This window comes from Miniopterus natalensis, chromosome 8 (assembly GCF_054644295.1).
Source record: "Miniopterus natalensis isolate mMinNat1 chromosome 8, mMinNat1.hap1, whole genome shotgun sequence".
Taxonomy (NCBI): domain Eukaryota; kingdom Metazoa; phylum Chordata; class Mammalia; order Chiroptera; family Miniopteridae; genus Miniopterus; species Miniopterus natalensis.
In genome coordinates this window covers 43,823,426-43,841,560 of record NC_142088.1, presented here as the reverse complement: position 1 = coordinate 43,841,560, position 18,135 = coordinate 43,823,426, and the positions used below count along the sequence as shown (strand labels likewise).

Sequence of the window (18,135 nt, the reverse complement as noted above, 5' to 3'; positions counted from 1 at the left end):
ACGCTCCACGGTTTGAGTCTAAAATAGCGAAGAGCGAGGAAATGGCGAATGACATGGGTGAAAAACCACATCTCTTCAAACTCTAGCGGCTTCTTGTTTCAGGTACGTGCAAAATGGGATCTCAAATGCATGGCACGTTAATATGTAATAAATCACTGAAATATCCTTTCAAAAGAAAGGAAATCACGCCACAGCCCGAACAGTCTTCATTTGCTCAAGCTGATGGGAGAAGTTCCAAAGGAAAGTGTGGGCTATGCAGTGAAAACGCTACGTGGTTCAAGTCGGCTGCAGCTTAGGATACGAGGCTGGAATCCGAAAGGGTGCCAGGAATTCAAGGCTAAGGAGCTTGGCCTTTATTTGACAGGAGCCTTTTCCCCTCATTTACTTGCTTTAGTTTTTGTTGAATTTTGGAAACCACTTTTGAGCAATTAAGTGACGTGGTCAGAAAGTTAATCTTGCGCTAGTGTCTAAGAAGGCACAGAAAGGGGGAATGGAGGGAGAACGGTGAGACATCGACTGCAATCGTCCGGTTACAACCACGAGGAAAGAGCTGGGAGCTTGCAGAGGGCAATGAGGACAGGATCTGGGGTGATCGGATGGGGAAGGCGGGGAGGGGAGAAGCCTTAAATATAAAAATCATCCCAGCGTTCTGAGGCTGGTGACTCAGAAAGACACACAGAGCACAGGACGGTGAGGTTTGGGAGGGAAGGTGAGCCCTTTGGCATCACTGCACCTGAGAGGCTGGCTGTCGACTCAACAAGGAGCTGGGGGTGTGAGGCTACAGCTCAACAGAGAAAACAGGCCTGGAAAACCTCTTCTCAGGGAACAGCTACAGGCTGAGGTCAAACAGAACTTCTAGCAAAAAAAAAAAGGCAAGGACAAAAAAATGTTCTATGGGGACACACTGTACAAGCCAATGGCTTTCTAACAGCTTTTTTTCAACTCTGGCTGACATTTTAGATATCTGATCAAAAGACCTCGTGTTTGTGCCCGAATCCAGCACCCCAGGGGATCTCTCCAGGCTCCTCCTCCCGGCTTCTCCACGGTGCCCTCAGACTCCGGTCGGCACTTGCCCTCAGGGACGTCCCACAGGCCAACCTTGCTCAGGTCTCTGCAGTCAACACTGCATCCCCATGGCCCTAGCCCAGGCCCACAGCCCCAGAACCAGCCCACCCTACCGAAGTCTGCTGGTCCAGCCAGGGTGCTCAGATAGCTATACAGAATGGGTCACTTCTGAAGTATATTTAAAATCTATTTAAAACAATCCTGAGGCATTAGTGAAATGTATTTCATACAGAATGTTTTAGAAAAGGCAATATCTCTGGAAGTTAACATTCTAAGTTATTTAGAGCTCAGCACGAGGAGAGCTATCACTAACACACACTTCTTTGCCAATTTTATTTACAGAGCAGACTACTAAAATTCATGTCACCTTTCCTAATGACTGTAAAAGGGGAGGAAGGGGGGACAAGACCTCCCTTTCTAAATCTGTGACTACACAAATATTTTTAATTATGAATATCTAATATAATTTTAAAACCAAACTAAACCAAAACAGAGGCTAAATTTTGTTAGGTTTCATACCATAATGAAATTGGTAATTACAGATAAATAAAACTCTCACACATAAATAAATACACTCACACATACATACCATTTTAAAAATCATTTACAAGTTTTTCAAGTAATCATTAACAAAATTTAGTTAACATAAGGTAGACTATAAAAGGCACCATAGGGTTTTTTATGAGGAAAAACCTATATCCCACAGATATTCCAAGTAACCATTAAAAACAAAAGTTTTGTTTTTCTTTTTGTCATTTCAAACTGCTTTAGAAAAACTGTTCCTCTTCTGGGAAATCCAAATGAAAGATACTCAAGGACATTTTACCTCTTCAGTGTTCAGTCCTCATGACAGTCCCCTCCCCTCTGACCTTCTTTAAGCAAAGCTGATAAATGGAAAGATGAAATCATTTTTGTTGCCCATTGTTTCCACACCCAAACACGTGACAGCAAGCTGAGATAACCAAAAGGCAGAGTGCAGTGATCTGAGTAATCACCAATCAGGCAGCCTCTACATATTCATATCCTGAGTATGTGGAAATCTCTTTCCTCCTTTCCCTATGGGTGTCAGGTCCCTGGGTGGGGAGCAGCTCCAACTGGGTGAGCAGGGCTAATGGCACTTACCTTTTTGGCTCTTTGGGCTATGTCTGGTGTTCTCGTAAGCAGCTTCTCAATCAGGTACTCTCTGTTCTGCAAAACAAATATTCCCAACACTTTAACATCAGATACAATACATAGGAATTCATAGCGATTTCAAAATAGCAGATTTACTTGGGTTTTTAAGCATGTTACCTTGGCTTTCTGGAAGAATTTGCATTTTAAAAGTTCTGCTGCTGTGGGCCTGAAAGATCAATAATAAATTAGAGTTGAAACAATGACCACTCGATAAATACACTGCCTTGATGAAACAACTTAATCCTAGAGTATTTCTGAAAGACCAGTTTTAGGAATAGCAAAAGCAGACACTAAATTAATCACAAGCCAGCACCAAGTAAAACAGTGCCGATTTCCCCGTTCTTTCCAAGCTCCTCGTCTACAGAGCACACACACTCCTCTAAGTTAAACATTTGGGGCGCAATCAATTTTCAATCCTTTATCCTTACACTTCACTAAATGAATGCACTGTTTCTAAAAGGTGTCAGACTGGCACATCTGTGAGCTAAATTCCTATACTTACTAAGAAGCGCTAATTTACTTATTCCAAGCTGCAATCCGACCCTGTCAAGAAACTACAGTCCGCAGTGCTCGAAGATGCCCCGAGAGAGGCAGGAACTGCAAGGGGTCCACACACCACGTGTGCAGCTCTGTCTGACCCCCAAGTAACCCTGTCTCAGTTGTACACGGACCACTGATTTTCAGGAGAAGATAAATATGATGGTGATTAATAAAATGCAAGTTCATTTAAAAGCATCACTGGATTGATCTGATTGTTTCCTCGTCCACCTTATATTTCCTATTAGCTGAAAGTCAGATCTGATAGCTTGACTAAGTTGAATCACACATTTGGGGGAAAATACTACCCAGATGACTAACACTGTGTACATCTTACTGAAGCACATCAGAGGCACATAATGCTAGGTAATGTCACTGGGAGTGATGCTAAGTTTAACAACTTGGTCCCAAGGCCTGGGATCTCTCTACTACAATAGGAAAGTATTCTTTGGCATTATATGAATATCTTATTCCCCAAAACCTTTTACCTGATGATTTTAGCATCTGTGCCTTAAATAAATGTTTCATAGGAGGTGGCACAATACTGATTATCTACTTCTGTTGTTTATTACCTGGCATTAGTCCACAAAGAATAGTTGTGGACTAATAGTTCCTTCTAAAACCAGCAGCAATGCAGGAAAAAGAAAAATCACAAAAATCTAGAATATAGGACAATCACCAAGACACCTGGCCTGATCTCCTCCAAAAGTCAGCGTCAAAGAAGAGAAGAAGATATGAGGATACTATTCTAGATTTTAAAAAACTAAAGAGACATAAAGCCAAATGCAACACGTGACCCTGGCCTGAATCTTGCATCTGAAAGGGGAGGAGAAGCTACAAAAGACATTTGGAAATAATTAGAGATAAGTGAATATGTTAGGTAATAGACAATTTTAGGAAATTACCGTTCATTTTCTTAGATGTGGAAAAGTACTGTGGTTATGTAGAACATGTCTCTATTTGTATGGAATGCAAGCTGAAGTATTAGGTCTGTTACTTATTTTCAAACTGTTCAGCAAGCAAAATGTAGATGAATAGATATAGCAGATATGAAAAATGTTAATAATTGTTGAATCTAGATGGTGGTATATTAGTGAACACTGTATTTTTTTTTACCTTTTTCTGTATGTTTGAAATTTTTTCATAATAAAAAAATGAGAGGAGGGAAAGAACCATTACTGAGTATCCGTAGGTATTCTCTCAGGTAATGATTAGCAAAAGTACAAATACTCTTATGCTGGGGGGACAGTGCAAGTTTAAAAGGATTCTCATATTTGAAGAGGTTAGCAACCACTTCTTTGGAACCAGGAAGCTCTATTAAGATGTTTCCAGGGGCCAAAGTGGAGCATAGACATGATTTAGGAAACGTCCCTAAGTACAATGATGCACAAACTGCCTAAGCCTACAGGGCCCTCAACTGCATTTCTGTGCAAAGAAACAGAAATTTAAATTATTCCTGCTCTTTCCCTCAGTTTCAAATGGAACACTGGTTACAGGTACCTGAAAAGAACCCCAAAAGGCCACATCCAGTGCAATAAACAGCCACTAATTGCTCATTGCTTTGAGTAAATAAAGGTCTAAACAACAGGTGGATCACGATCTACATTTTGTGTGCCATACCCCTTGGTAAGCTCATTCAAATTCATGAATGTGTACCTTGTTAAACAGGCACTAGAACTAAAAATGAGACAACACTTTCACATGATTGAACTTTGGTTGTTATTTTAATGCATTTTACTCATCATTGGCAATGTTTTTGCCTCCAGCTACTCCAAATTCATCCCTTCATTCTCAGTAAATTTGTATTTATTGAGCATCTACTATTCCTCAGGCATGATGCTACAGGCTCGGCATACTATAGTGAATAGGACAGATATAAATTCGACCTTCAGCAACTTACATCTAGCAGATGAGAGAGTGTGAGGTTAGACTGCAAAGAGGAGTGTTGGAACTGTGTTCGGGTGGAAGGGGAGGGTGACTGAGGGACCACGTGGGAGAACCACTCATTATACAAGAGACCGAGCAAGACCTGGTACATCACAACAAGAAACAACATTAAAAAACAAAAGCAAAACAAAACAAAACAAAAAACAGTAAACATACAAGATAACTTAGGCAGAATTTTTTAAAAGTGGAAAGAAACCAGGGAAAATCAAAATGATGAAGGAACTCAAGGCCACTGTTTTGGCTGAGACCCTCATTGCCTCTGGCCGAAACCACTACAACAGCCTCCCAGTTAGTATCTCTACCACTTCTCTCTTCCTCATTCCAACCCACTATCCAAGCACATAAAAGAATCAGGAAACGTCACTAAGTGCAACCATGTACAAAGTGTGTATGTTCACAGCTGCCCAAAACTCGGCCTCTGAAAAGACCCAATTTCTTATTTATCCTGGTGGATCTCAGTGACCTGAGTGGCTCCAACTTCTCCAGCCTCACTTCCCATCACATCCTGTGTGAACTCTAGCCTCAGGCTACAATGATGCTCTCACTCATCTGGCTCTTTCATGACAGAGCACACCCTGCTTTTCTTGCTTTAAAAATGTTTGTAAATAACTGGGACACCCTTGTTCAGAGGCCAAGAGCCAATTTAAATGGCTGGCATCTTCAGAGACACTCCTCCCAGCTCCTCCAAGTCAACTTCGCTGCTCCCCACTTGGTGCTCCACACACCAATCCAGCCACACCCCCCTTCTGCAACATCTGTTCCCGTCTCTCCGCCTCCCCCGCACTGGGATATAACCCTTCCACAACAGGGACCACCCACACAGCATTCATCTTTATATACCCAATGCCTGGCACAGAGCAGAAAACAGCTACAGCTCAATTTCATACCACAATAAAATATAGGGTGAAAGAAACGCTACTAGCCATTCGGACACAGAGCTACAACTCCTTGGGCCAGACTTAGTCGCCACTTAAAGTCTAAGCATCTGCTCAATACAGTAGGAAATAGCAGAATGATGTGATGAAAATAGACACACGCTAGCCCCCCATCTCCCCAAAAAAAGAAAGAGGGGAAAGTCTGTACCCAGTGAATGCACTGAGGTGAAGAGCCAAAATGCCTCGTCTCTCCTCTGTACCCCCCACCTCCTCCTCCTGCACACTAAGGGTCGAGTGTAGGACCAATGTAGAGAGAAGGCTGGGAAATGCCAGACATACCTTGAGATTCGGGGCTGGGAAAATACTTTCCCTTCCCCAGCAAGGTCACTTCCATGGTAACCGAACTATAAAGAGGAAAGCAGGCTGCAGGGAAAAGTCCTTTCTCTGCACTCCACTCTCAGCCTTCATCAACAGACACAAAATGTAATAGCATGGGAACTGAGAAAGGGTCTAAAAAACCCACTTTCTTTTTCTATAGGCTTAATATTTATATTAACTAACAGGTGAATTCTACTCGATACAGAGAATGACACAGCAGGTCCTTTGGGTGCTCAAGTTAGCTCAGGTGTCTATAGCTTTGGAGTCAAATCCATGTGCCAAACTGACCCCAGGAGAAAGTATGGGAAAGAATGAGGAAGGTGAGACAGAAGAAAGTGATCGCAGGTACGAGAAAAGCTGAGGCGCGTGCTGCCCACCTGCCTTGGGGTGTCTGTGTTTTGTTGTGTTTGTTTTAGTTGTACGCCATTGCAAATGCCAGCGCAGGGGTCATGTGGAGCCATCGCCGCTGCCTGCCTCTTAGCTAAGTACCACAGGAGCAAGAATTCTGCAGGCACGGTTCTATCTTCCACGGCTGCTGCCCATCATCGGGCAACACAATGGAGCACAGCTACAAACGCTGTTTTATGAGAAATGTTCTACCAGCAACCAAAATAATGGGCCCGGCTTTGAATGATGATTCAATTTCAAATCCTGGAAAACAACGCGGCAGTCTGCAAATACCAACATTCTCAGAAGAAAATCTGTTAAAGTGTTCAGTTAATACATATGGATGAACCAAAATCCACTGAGACTTAAAATAATTTTCCAAGGATTCAGGAGGAATATGACAAAGTTCAAGTAGCTCTAACAATCTGCATTATAATTCCTAATAGCTCACTGACCTCAGGCAGAGCTGTGTTTCCCCACCCTCCCCAATGAAATATTTAAGTTTTATTCATTTCTGATGGATTTATCTATGCAACATCCACTCCCTTGCTGCTCAAAGAAAATGCCGGTTCCTTTTATAGTTTCCATCCATAGGGAGCATGTAATTGACAAGATTAAGGCTTTTTTTTTAAAGAAATAGCAAAATGTTCGGCTATGTAAATGTAAGTAATTCGTCGTCTATGCCTTTGCAGAGCACACAGACTCAAATAAGGCAAATAGCTCCAACACACCAGCTCTCTTTTTAGAAAAAAAGGTTGAGAGAAAGCATACCCCTTCTCAGCTAGCCTGAGGACTCCTGCACAGGCATGAACCTGTCCTGGTCCCTGTTCCCCTGTGCTATGTTTTCATTCACCGCTAAAAAGGCACTGAGCAAGGCCAAGGCTTTGTTACCATTCATCTGCTTTCAGATTACAGGTATATAATCTATATGCAGGCAACAGGCATAAACATAAATTATATGAGTCAAAGTCATCCCCAATTGCAAACACCCCGTTGTCTCCAGCTATTCAAGAAATACCCGAGTATGTAAGACACACCAGACACTGTGGATAGAAAGATATAAAGATGAGTGGCCACAGGCTCTCTTTCTAAAAAACTTACAAACTCAGGAGGAAATCTGTTATGTAAGTCAATAGTGTAGTAAGTGCTACAAGAGACATATATATTCAACATACAGTAGGATAACTAAAATTTGCAAAAACTCCATTTGGTCAGGAAGAAAAGGCAGATAATGAAGGGCAATCCCAATTTCTTGAATATTTAGGAACCCCAGGCACTGTGCTATCTGTTCTAAGTGTATTATCTTACTCCACCCTCACAGCAATCCTATGAAGTAGATGTTGTTAGCCCCATTTCACAGACAAGGAAACTAAGTCATGCAGGAGATGATAAAGCAGAGGTAGGAATTTTCCCAGGGGTATCTAACTCTAAGAAGGAGGAGCCTTTGAATTAAGTGTTGAAAGACAGATGGAGGGGGAACAGAGGGGAAGGAAGAACCCTTGGACAACATAAGCAAAGCTGGAGAAGGCAGGAAATATTCATGTTTTTTTTCAGTTGTGCAGCAATCTAGTGTTTACTTATTAATTCAGGAATGAACACATTTTAAAACTGTATCTATATAAGAAATAACTTAACGATATTGTCTTTTTTCCATTCTCACATTCCATGAAGCTTTTTCCCCCAAACTTCCCACACCTACGTCTTTTCACTAAAAGAAAGAGTCATGTGGGAAATTTGTGCACCACCAACACTCTGTTACAGAGGACAATTGTACAATAGTGACAATAGATTATGACAGAGAGAAAATATCTAAAAGAAGTCCTTAAACTATTAATACTTTGTGGATCAATAATGTCACTAAAAGAGAACTCTGAGGGAAAAGACTTTGTAAAAATTTAAGAGTATGGCTCTTTTCTAAAAATTTGGGGGTGGGGGTGAGGTAGTGGGAACCTGATATTTGAGTTCATAAAATAAATAAAACCTGGAAGGATTTTTCAAGATTATTAAGAAATAAGGATGGTTTTTTAAGTATAATGTATGATCATCTAATCTAATTTATTCAAACTAAATTACAAATCTTCTAAAGAATGATATTGCTACATCATTAAGCACACTAACAGTTCTACCTACAGAATCATTTTCTGAGCGCTGGAATTGTGTGACATTACACAGCATTACCACTAGGTGGGATCTCAACTAACTCAAGAATCACAAAGACCATCAGTAGTAACACAGCGCTAACTGGAAAGACAAGTACTTCTCTCACTGGGCTTTGAAGGATTAAATTCTGTTTCCTTGGTGTTGCCAAAAATTTATGTTTGGAGATGACACCAAATACAAGGGGAAGGCAAGCAAGTGTCGCAAAACAAAATTAGAATATTAGAGCAGTTTCACCCAATTGGAGAGTAAAGAAGTAATCTTAATGAAAAGATCAGTATAACTTCGGAGGAAAAACAAGCCTTACAAATCAAATACAAAGGGCAACTAGGATGTTTAAGCAGAAACAATCTGTAAATGTGACAAAATAATCACCCCTTTTACAATAAATCATCTCAAGATGCTTAACAGCGAACAGTCTTTAGACCTGACTCCAGGAGAAAGGTGACTGATACAGGAAAGACTGAAGGCAAATTCAGTGAAAAGTAAAGGAATGAAGAGAGTAGCTACAAAGAATGGGTACAATAAAGTCGACTGTGTTTACTGTGGAGAAGGGTAGCCTCCTCAAACAGGAGATCACTGTGTAAAGGTAAAAGGCTTAAGTTTCATAAAGAACGTAACATAAGAATAAAGGAATTCTTCAAAAAGCAGGGTCCTTCCCTGAAAAAGAAAGTTTCAGAAGAGAAGCTAGTTTTTATGTTTTAAAATATAAGTATCAAATTGGACCCTAGGGCAGATGAGGGTAAGCAGGAAACTTTTCAGAGTCCTCTCCAGGTCTGTAACTTACGTGCACTGTGTCAGGATGGTGCATACACAGGCAGGCCCTACAAAGAGACTCTACCCAGGCCGGTAACATTCTCCTTTAAGTGATAAAGGACACCTGCTCTGTGATTCCCACTCAAGATATTGCAAAGTCACAGAAATTAAGAAGGAAGAAACAAACTCAGAAAACAGACACACTATAGTATGGGGGCAATCCCCCAGGAATAAAGAGGAAATTCTGAAGTCAGTTTAAAACACTTTACTTCTGTTTATATGATTCATCCTTCTAATGCAAAAATATTAATCTTCTTTACTAATAATCTTTTAAATGGCAAAAACAACTTGTTCTGCAACTAAAAGGAAGCTCATGTAAAATTCAATAGCTCTGCCTGGTTTCTACTGGAGCTGGCAGGATATTCAAATCCTGAGAGGTCAGCTCAACCTACACAGTGCAGAATGTTAGCTCAGCTTCTGAACGCACCACTGCCGATTTCTTTTGATTTCCGCTTTACTTCATTTCCTTTGATGACAGAGCCCACACCTCACACGCACAGTGAATCTTACTAACACTAAAACTTTCCTCCGCCTCTCCCCCGTCCCCGTCTGCTTCTCTCCCTCTGAACCCGCGCTGTCTCCCACTAGCAGGCTGGAAACCTGGGGGCAGGAGCAGCATTTCCCTTGAGCTAGCAGGTGCCCTCCCAGGGCCTTTCCCCTCCGCAAACAAAGCTTCGTGGTGACTCAGCCCAGGTCAGTAACTCATCCGCCAGGTTTGACATACCTTTTGGAAGGATCTTTCTGCAGACACAGTGAAAGTAATTTCCTAAAGGACTTGCCATACTTCTTCATCATCTCCTTGTCCTCTACTCCTGTTTCTAAAGTGGGTGGGTCATTCTGCAAAGTCAACATTAACACCTGCAGCGGAAATAAACAGAGAGGGGGAACCTCAGGAAAGCAATTGCTACAACTGGGTTTTTCATTTTCCACGGAAGCATCGGAGACCAACGTTGATTAGGTACAAACGTGCTTTCCTATGACTGCAACTTTGCAGAACATGTGTATTTAAAGTATTCATTTCTCTTTGCAAATTCGTTCACGTGCCCTTTAACATTTTTGTTATTCCATGAGCAGAACTTACAAAATCTGCTCTACGTGTTAAGAATGATCTCCCAAAGTCACGGGAACAGAGCTTCCTGGGAACTGGCTCCCACGCGGCCTCTGGAGCACGTAGCCCCAGCCCGGCCCGAGGGAAGACGGGCTCTGGCTGCAAAAGGGCGCGCGGAGGGGGCGAGGCAGAGGCCCAGGGCAGCAGCGAGTGCGCGCGTACCCGTCATTCATAAGCAAGGGACCGCCTGGACTCGAGGCTTTGGTAGCACTACCAACCCTAAAAATATATTCACAACATCCCAGAGAGAAACACATGATTTCCTTTTTTTTTTTAAGTGAAAAAAAACATACAGAAAGTTGCTTAAAGGCTTGGCAAAACTGACAGAGTTACAGACACTGAAAGATAGCCAGAATATAGCCAGGCTGCTAAAAACCATAACCAGAGCAAAAGGCCATGCTAATCTTGAAGGGGAGCAAAACAAAATCAAAATACGGCTTCAAATCAAAAAGGTAAAAATTCCACTCTGTCACACATCAAAATGATTTAAGAAAAAGAATTTGTAGTAAACTACTGACCTATACAATGAATAGAGCTCATTACTGCATACATCAGCCTTTATTTATGCAAATACTATACATGCCAAGCCACCTCTCAAACGCTTTCAGATGTGTGAATAGGTGAAGGATTAAAGTGACAACTTATTGTTTGTGGAGGACAATAGCAAACAGAAGTGGGAGAACTACAAAGTCTAAAGAAAAGTCCTCAGGACTTCAGACTGGGATTAGCAAGGTGAGTCTGCAGGCAGGTGGGAAACACTAATAGGGAAAGAAAGAAAATAAGAAATAAGAAAAAAATAATACAGAAAAACCAAATGGAAGAAAAAATCCTTGAAGTTGCTTCAGCGCGTTTCCTTTGAAAGGGCAATTCAATTGTTTACACTTCAACTTACTAACAAAATCAGGTATGTATACACACACACGCACACCAAAATCTTAATTATATTAAAACATATATACATATGTGCAGAGAAAACCAATGTAATGAACTATACTAAAACCTGAACAGGGATTATCTGTGGTTGATTAGATTATAAATGATTATTTTCTTCTTTATTCTTATTTATACTTCCAGGTTTTCAACAATTAGCATATATTGACTTTTTAATCAGTAAAAACATTTAACCTTTTATCCTCAGGGTTTATGTAAAAAATCCTCCTAAATTTTTCCAATATTTTCCTAGGAAAAAGTTGAAATAAACATGGACCATATTCTCTGTAAAATAACTTCATAATTTCCATTCAACTACTTCAGCCTCAAAACAAAATCTAGTTGGGTAAATTCACCCTGATACCACTATCTCAAAAACTAAGAGACATAATGATGTAGGCCAGTTACAAGAATCACAAAAATCTGAAAATAGTATTCAAATGTATGTTGTTTCCTAAAAATACTGGGCTTGCTTATTTCAAATGAGTCACCAACATGACACTGTGGAAATGGGTAAAATATTATAGACCATTTCTTAAAAAAAAAAAAAGGCCTGAAAATTAGGGAATCCATCTCCAAAAATGATATCACTATAACCTAGTTGTAGATTTTCCTTGGGGTGCTGGGGATAGCCTGCTACCAAAAGAGTGATAGCCAGCATTTGTCACAGCTATCAACCCCCATTGACCAATCTGTGCTGAGGCTGTAAAGCAAGCTTCAAAGCTGGGCATTGTACTATGTTTTGTCCTGCTCTGTCCACTGAGAACATCGGACAACATTTAACTTGGCTGCATTCCCCCACTAACTTTCCTCAGGTCTAAGAGAAAAATGACTATGTTTAGGAGAACTACAGAATAGATTCCGTTCAACCGTATTTCAAACCGACGCATTATTTCCAAGAGTAATTACTTTCATGGGAGGGTATTTGTGATAAGGCGCTGCTCCTGTTGCTAATTCAATGGCAGTTATTCCGAAACTCCACATGTCAGCCTTGAAGTCATAGCCTCTCACCTAAGAAAGGAACCAGGAGAAAACACATTAGATAGCAGGCAAGTCACACTTCGTGAAGTCCGCATTGCGTGGTAAGTCCACAGCTGTGTGTGCAGAACTTTGACATTAGTGTGTCAAGACCCAGCAAATGGGAATTAAACTTTAGCTACATGATGCATACTAGTAAAATGGTTGATCTGAATGAAATGTTAGCATATTAATAATATGCATTACTGTACTATGTCAATCAAATCACTGCTTTCTTTTTTACCTGTTCCATGACTTCGGGGGCCATCCAACACGGGGTGCCAACAAATGTTTTTCTAACTTTATTCCGGGTAACATCACCCCCTGTTGCTAAGAACGCACTTACCCCAAAATCTGAAAGAGAAAAAAAATCACCCTTATTTTATGTAAGACATTATTGCTTACAAATTCTGACTTCATGAACATCTCTTTTCCTGGTGACCTGGATTTTCTTTTTTAACAAAGGATGGATAACATCCGCCTTCCACATCCCCATGCCCTTGCTTAAACAGTGTTTTCTAACGCTTTGGCCAAAACCATAATGGCACATCACACACCCAGGTACTTGGAGCCAGCATGCCTAGGTTTGTCTACATGTACTGATTGAACACAAAGGAAAAGCTCAATCCATAAAGGTTGGTTTTTTTGTCAATGTTTGCTCTCTGGACAATTTTCCTGTGTATAGATGGAATGAAATAATACTGTTCTTCATATCTATTATACATTAGAAGTTCTTTCTGTGAAAAAATGAATTAATTAGTCATATTGTATATACATACATGCATAGATGCAAAATTAATGTTTGTATGTGTAGAGAAAGAAATACCCAATGATTATTAATACACTCATTTCTTAAGTTTTTACTAAAGGTTATAATTAGTAAGTATCAACTGCTCAGGGCTAGTATAGACCTGTCAGTAAGAGCCAAGTCAAGGACAGCTCCACAGTAAGCCAGTGAGTAATAATAAAAAGAGCAGTCGACACCTCAGAACCCCGCAGCAGACTATGCACTGTGAGGCCCTACAAATTGCTCTCATAATTCTCCTCCTTTGTTGACTGCCAGGATGTCAGCAATTACCAAAGAACAACGTCCAGTACTCAGCTCCCAGGGGATGCCAACTACAACAAAAGGAATAAAATTGACAAATGGAGTCTTTGTTCCAACTGCTACTCTTATATGAATATGGAGAAGTATATTTTCAAAATGCTATAGCCCTGGCCAGTGTGGCTCAGTTTGATGGGCATCGTCCCAGGCATGCAGGACAGGAGACAGCCAATCGATGTTTCGCTCTCACACTGATATTTCTCTTTTTCCATCTCCCTTCCTCTCTCTCTAAAAATCAATTTTAAAATCTTTTAAAAAATAAATAAAATGCTATAAAGTTTAATTTGCACATATGTACCCAACTCTACAACTCTTTGAATTTTTATATTGCGGTCAGAAAAATGAAGCTTTGCGGAAAAAAAACCTCCAGAACCCATGAACCAGTAGTCACCTACAGAGAGGAGAAGATAGAATTCATCCTCTTATGGAAGAGCTAGGTAAATTGACTCATTTGTTTGGCTGGAGGAAAAGACAATATTACTTGCATATTTCTGAAAAGCTCAACAATGAATCCAACATTTTTATTAAAATAATTCTGTAACATAATAGTACATAAATACATATCATCTGTAAATAATTAAGGGCATGGGTAAAAATTGCTTTAAGATAAAACAGATTATTTTAAATGTGGTTAAAGCAACCCCAAAGTCTCTTTCTAAATGATATAATCCAGATTTTAAAATCTATATTTAATATCAGAGTTTTAAAAATTCCTTAAAAATAGCATCTAGTTACATTAGACCTTTTTAAAGCTGCAAAAACAGCTAAGTAAGATGTATAGTAGCCATTCATTACTGACAATACCCCTTCAATATATCTTTCATGATTCACATAGTTATTCATAGCCTCCACTTAGAGCACTCACTTTAAAGTCATAAACAGATGGTTAAACGTCTAAAACTCAAAGCAAAAAATTCCATACGCAGAAAACACCACTCTTAACATCTACTCACAACTGACGACTCCAGAATAAATACACAATTTGCTCCTATGTATGGCTAATGTGTATCCAGAAAGACTTATATGTACTGAGAAGCAGGACCTTTTGACCAAAGTACATGGTGTGCTTGTGTAAACAGGAAAACTGGTATATGCTGTGGAGGCAGCTTACATATGACAGTGAGGAGGCGGTGGCCGAGCAGGAACAGTGAAAAGCACCCTTGTTTCCTAAAGGATCCATCTATAAGGCCAGAGGGAGTGGAGCCAGAGGCCCACGTCAGAAGCAGCGAGCATTTCTCCGGAAACGTGGAATCAAAGGCTGCACATACAGCTAGCCAGGCCCGCTTCCTGTCTCCGGGAATAACTGCATCTCACCCCAGAAAGAGTGCTGTCATCCTGTAACGTTTTAAAAAGGCTCTCACGTCTTTTGAATCCATCCACTTCTCTCCTTCCCCACGGCCACTGCCTTGGGTTAAGCCAAGATTCCTGTGGCGGCCTCCTGAGTCACCACCTCCCTGCTTTCCCCAGAGCCACGAGCCACGAGCCACGAGCCACGAGCCAGGCTCCAGCAGCCAGGCCGGGCCCCTCCCCTACAGTCTCCAAAGGCAGCCTGCTCCCCAGGACAGGGTCAGTCTCCCTGGGCACAGCGGGACTCCTGTTCCCCGCGGCCTCGCTGGCCGCCGCTCTAGGGAGCAGGCCTTGCGCCAGCCCCGCCAAACTCGCACTCGTTACCCCTTGCCCGGCGCTGCTGCCCCTGCGCCCAGCGCCCCGCCGCCGTCCAGCCCAGTCCAGGCCAGTCCACCTGCTCCCCCACTGAGGACAGGCTGGCAGCAGAGGGCGTTCTGCTTGAGGAAGGCATCTCTGGCATCTTGACTTGGTGTCTTGGGGCTCTTTCACAGCCCCCCTTCGTGTCAGGGTGTGGGCAGTCTGACGGGCACCCACACCTTTGCCTAATTTGTGGTGTACTATTTAAGTAACTTCGGGAATTGTTTTATTTTGATATGTGAATGCTAAGCCTTACGGAGGATCTGCAGGGTCTGGCCCTGCGGAGGGTAGCAGGTCCTCCAGAAAACCGCACAGTCCCAACTGGCAAGGACAGGTGTCTCAGTGGTTAGAGCAAGGACGAGGCTCTCTGCCAACCGTGTGACTTCAGCAAGGCACTTACCCTTTCTGGACCTCTGTGTTCTTATCAGGCCTGATGGTTACACCTATTTTTATATTACTTTCATATTCATAACACTGTCCTTCTTTTCACCACATACAAATACGCTTTGCAATAACTGCTAGGTAGATCAATAAGGTATTGTTCTCTGCCTTTTAAAAAAATGAGGTGACTAGGCTGAGCATTACCATTTCACAGTGATAAATACACAATGTGAGAAAGATATGTTTCCTGACCTTAAGGAAACATATTACCATGTAGGAGAAAGAAACCATGAAACACTGAACAATAGAACAATGTGTAAAATCAAATGCTACGCCATGCTGTCCGTGTAGGAGCAGAGGAGCTAGGACCGTAACAGCCATGAGAGACTCCGCATCCAGCGGGGCCTGGGGCCTGGCCTGGGGTGATGAGGTTAAGATTTGGACAGGCAAGGCCGAAAGGAAATGACATTCCAAAGAAACAGCATGAGCAAAGCACAAGTGTTGAGCCAACAAGAAAAACTGCCTGACAGCTGCAAGGGTCAAAAACTCAAGTACCTACAGGGGCCAGGCAGGATAATAAAGGGGGGAGAGGATCCTGGAAACCAACAGCACAATCTCAGTGATTAAAGGCTCAGCGCAGGGGGATGTTAGGAAGTGCAGGGCGCTTCCCAAGAGCCCATTCTCAGAGCCCTCCCACCCCAGGTCTAAAACAGGCTTCTGCTACTCAGCTGGAAAAGAAAAGTTGCCACAGAGGAATGTAGATCGGGTGTTGCAGATGTCCCAATTTTCCCAGAGAAAGCCAAACATCAAGATTTTTATGTAAAACCTCTTTTTCTGTTGTTGTTGGCAATAAGTTCATTTTTTTTTTTTTCAAGTGGAAAAGCAATTCCGCCTGCCTGATTTAGCCTGCAAAACTAGTTTGCCAACTGTGTTGTTACGATTTCTAAAACATACCTAAAATAAATTTACCTAAAATTCTTCGGCACGTACCATACAATATTATTGCTGGGATACTACGTCCCAGGTGGTCAGCTGGCATTCTGACCCAGGATGCCCAGTGCTGAGAGGTTCTGGCAGCATTGGATTCAGGATGCCAGAGGCAGCTGCTGGATGCATTTCTGTTATCTGTATCTAAGTATAGATCAATATGAGCCAGGTAAATGCCCAAAATGAGGCTATTATCAGGGAAAAATAGTCACCTGTTGACAGTTATGATGCATGTTAGAAACAGGATTTCATTGGTGAAGGTCAAGGTATTTAAGCACACAGAGAGTGGCTAAAATATTTTAGATGTACTCCCCACTCTTGCATGAATAGGAAGATTCTAGCTAGGCCTGAGTGTAAGCTAAATCCCTCACCAGTTCTATATCTAGTGAGCTTCCTAATGCCAAGTCCAAGTGTACAAGAAAATTGCCACTGGAATTTAGCACATCTGCTTCCAGTGGACTTTCATTCACCTAGAAGGACAGAGAGCAAGGAGTTCCTTGAGCTTACAAAACCAATTGTGAGAACCCTTTAGGGGGCTTGCTGGTGGATGGCAAAATGTGGCCTGAAACTTGATTTCCTTAAAACCTGGGAGTGACGTTGTGGCTGAGCAGCCAACCCTTACCTACCTCAAATATTTACAACATGTACTAATATCCGTGAAAAGGAACCTGAGTTGCACATGAAGAAAACAGCTTAGGTCAATTCAAAACTTCGCTGGAGAGCAACGGAATCAACATTTGATAGTTCAGAGCTCCCCAAAATGTATTCAAAATGGGTTACAGCAGATACTGATCCCTTCAGACCTCCTAGTGGCTGGTTGGGGCTGGGGCAGCAGGAGCCACCAAAGCCACAGGGGCCCCTGGTAGTTCCTTGCTAGAAGCAGTCTCTTTTCTTCAAAGGCCATGATCCGGAAAAGCTAAGAAGTGTTGAGATTGCTGAGGAGCCAATCTCAGAGTCTGAGTAGCTGGTGAGGGAAGCCGGGCCTGATCCAATTAGCACCCTGCATTACTGTTGATCTCTCTCCAGCGAAGAGGAAAATTTGGGAAAAGTCATCATGCAGGGATGTTTAGAAAAGGGGGAAGACTAGAGGCAAAGAAGATCACAGCTACAGCCTAGGAGCAAAATCATCAGGGTCTGTATCTGAATAAAGACTCTGGATGGAAAAGGGTAGATAAATCCTTACCAAAGTAGGATAGTTTAGTGAATATGGGATTGAAAAGAGTAAGGGATAAAAAGATTAAATGACTTGCCAAAGACTACCTAGCAAATTACTGAGGATTTGAATAAAATCCATAGTCCTTCTCAGAGGAGTTGGCCACTTAGCCTCAGTCTACTTTTTTTTGGAAAAAGTCAGTGTATTTTTCTGTACTGAAAACAGAATGCAAAATGGAATAGTAAGGTTAATACTCCACAACTCCTTAGCTCGTCCCTGAGTAAAGATCAAATTACCCAACACAGAAAAACTAGTTTGAGGTTCTCTCGTTAATCCTAAATGTCATATTTATATCATCAAAAAGCAACCCCTTCATAACTTGGTTTGACTCCCAATTCTTTTTCTCACGAGAGAC

General features: G+C 41.7%; 1 protein-coding gene across 1 annotated transcript in view; it reads right to left on the bottom strand.

Moving 5' to 3' along the window:
- STK39 (serine/threonine kinase 39) overlaps positions 1 to 18,135 on the bottom strand; it is a 245,975-nt gene that overhangs the window by 142,420 nt on the left and 85,420 nt on the right. The window contains exons 6-10 of the mRNA XM_087819800.1: positions 12,635 to 12,744; positions 12,283 to 12,384; positions 10,060 to 10,193; positions 2,356 to 2,404; positions 2,188 to 2,253 (exon numbers count right to left, since the gene is read on the bottom strand). Of these exons, the coding sequence (XP_087675926.1) occupies positions 2,188 to 2,253; positions 2,356 to 2,404; positions 10,060 to 10,193; positions 12,283 to 12,384; positions 12,635 to 12,744 (461 nt within the window). The remainder of the gene's footprint in view (positions 1 to 2,187; positions 2,254 to 2,355; positions 2,405 to 10,059; positions 10,194 to 12,282; positions 12,385 to 12,634; positions 12,745 to 18,135) is intronic.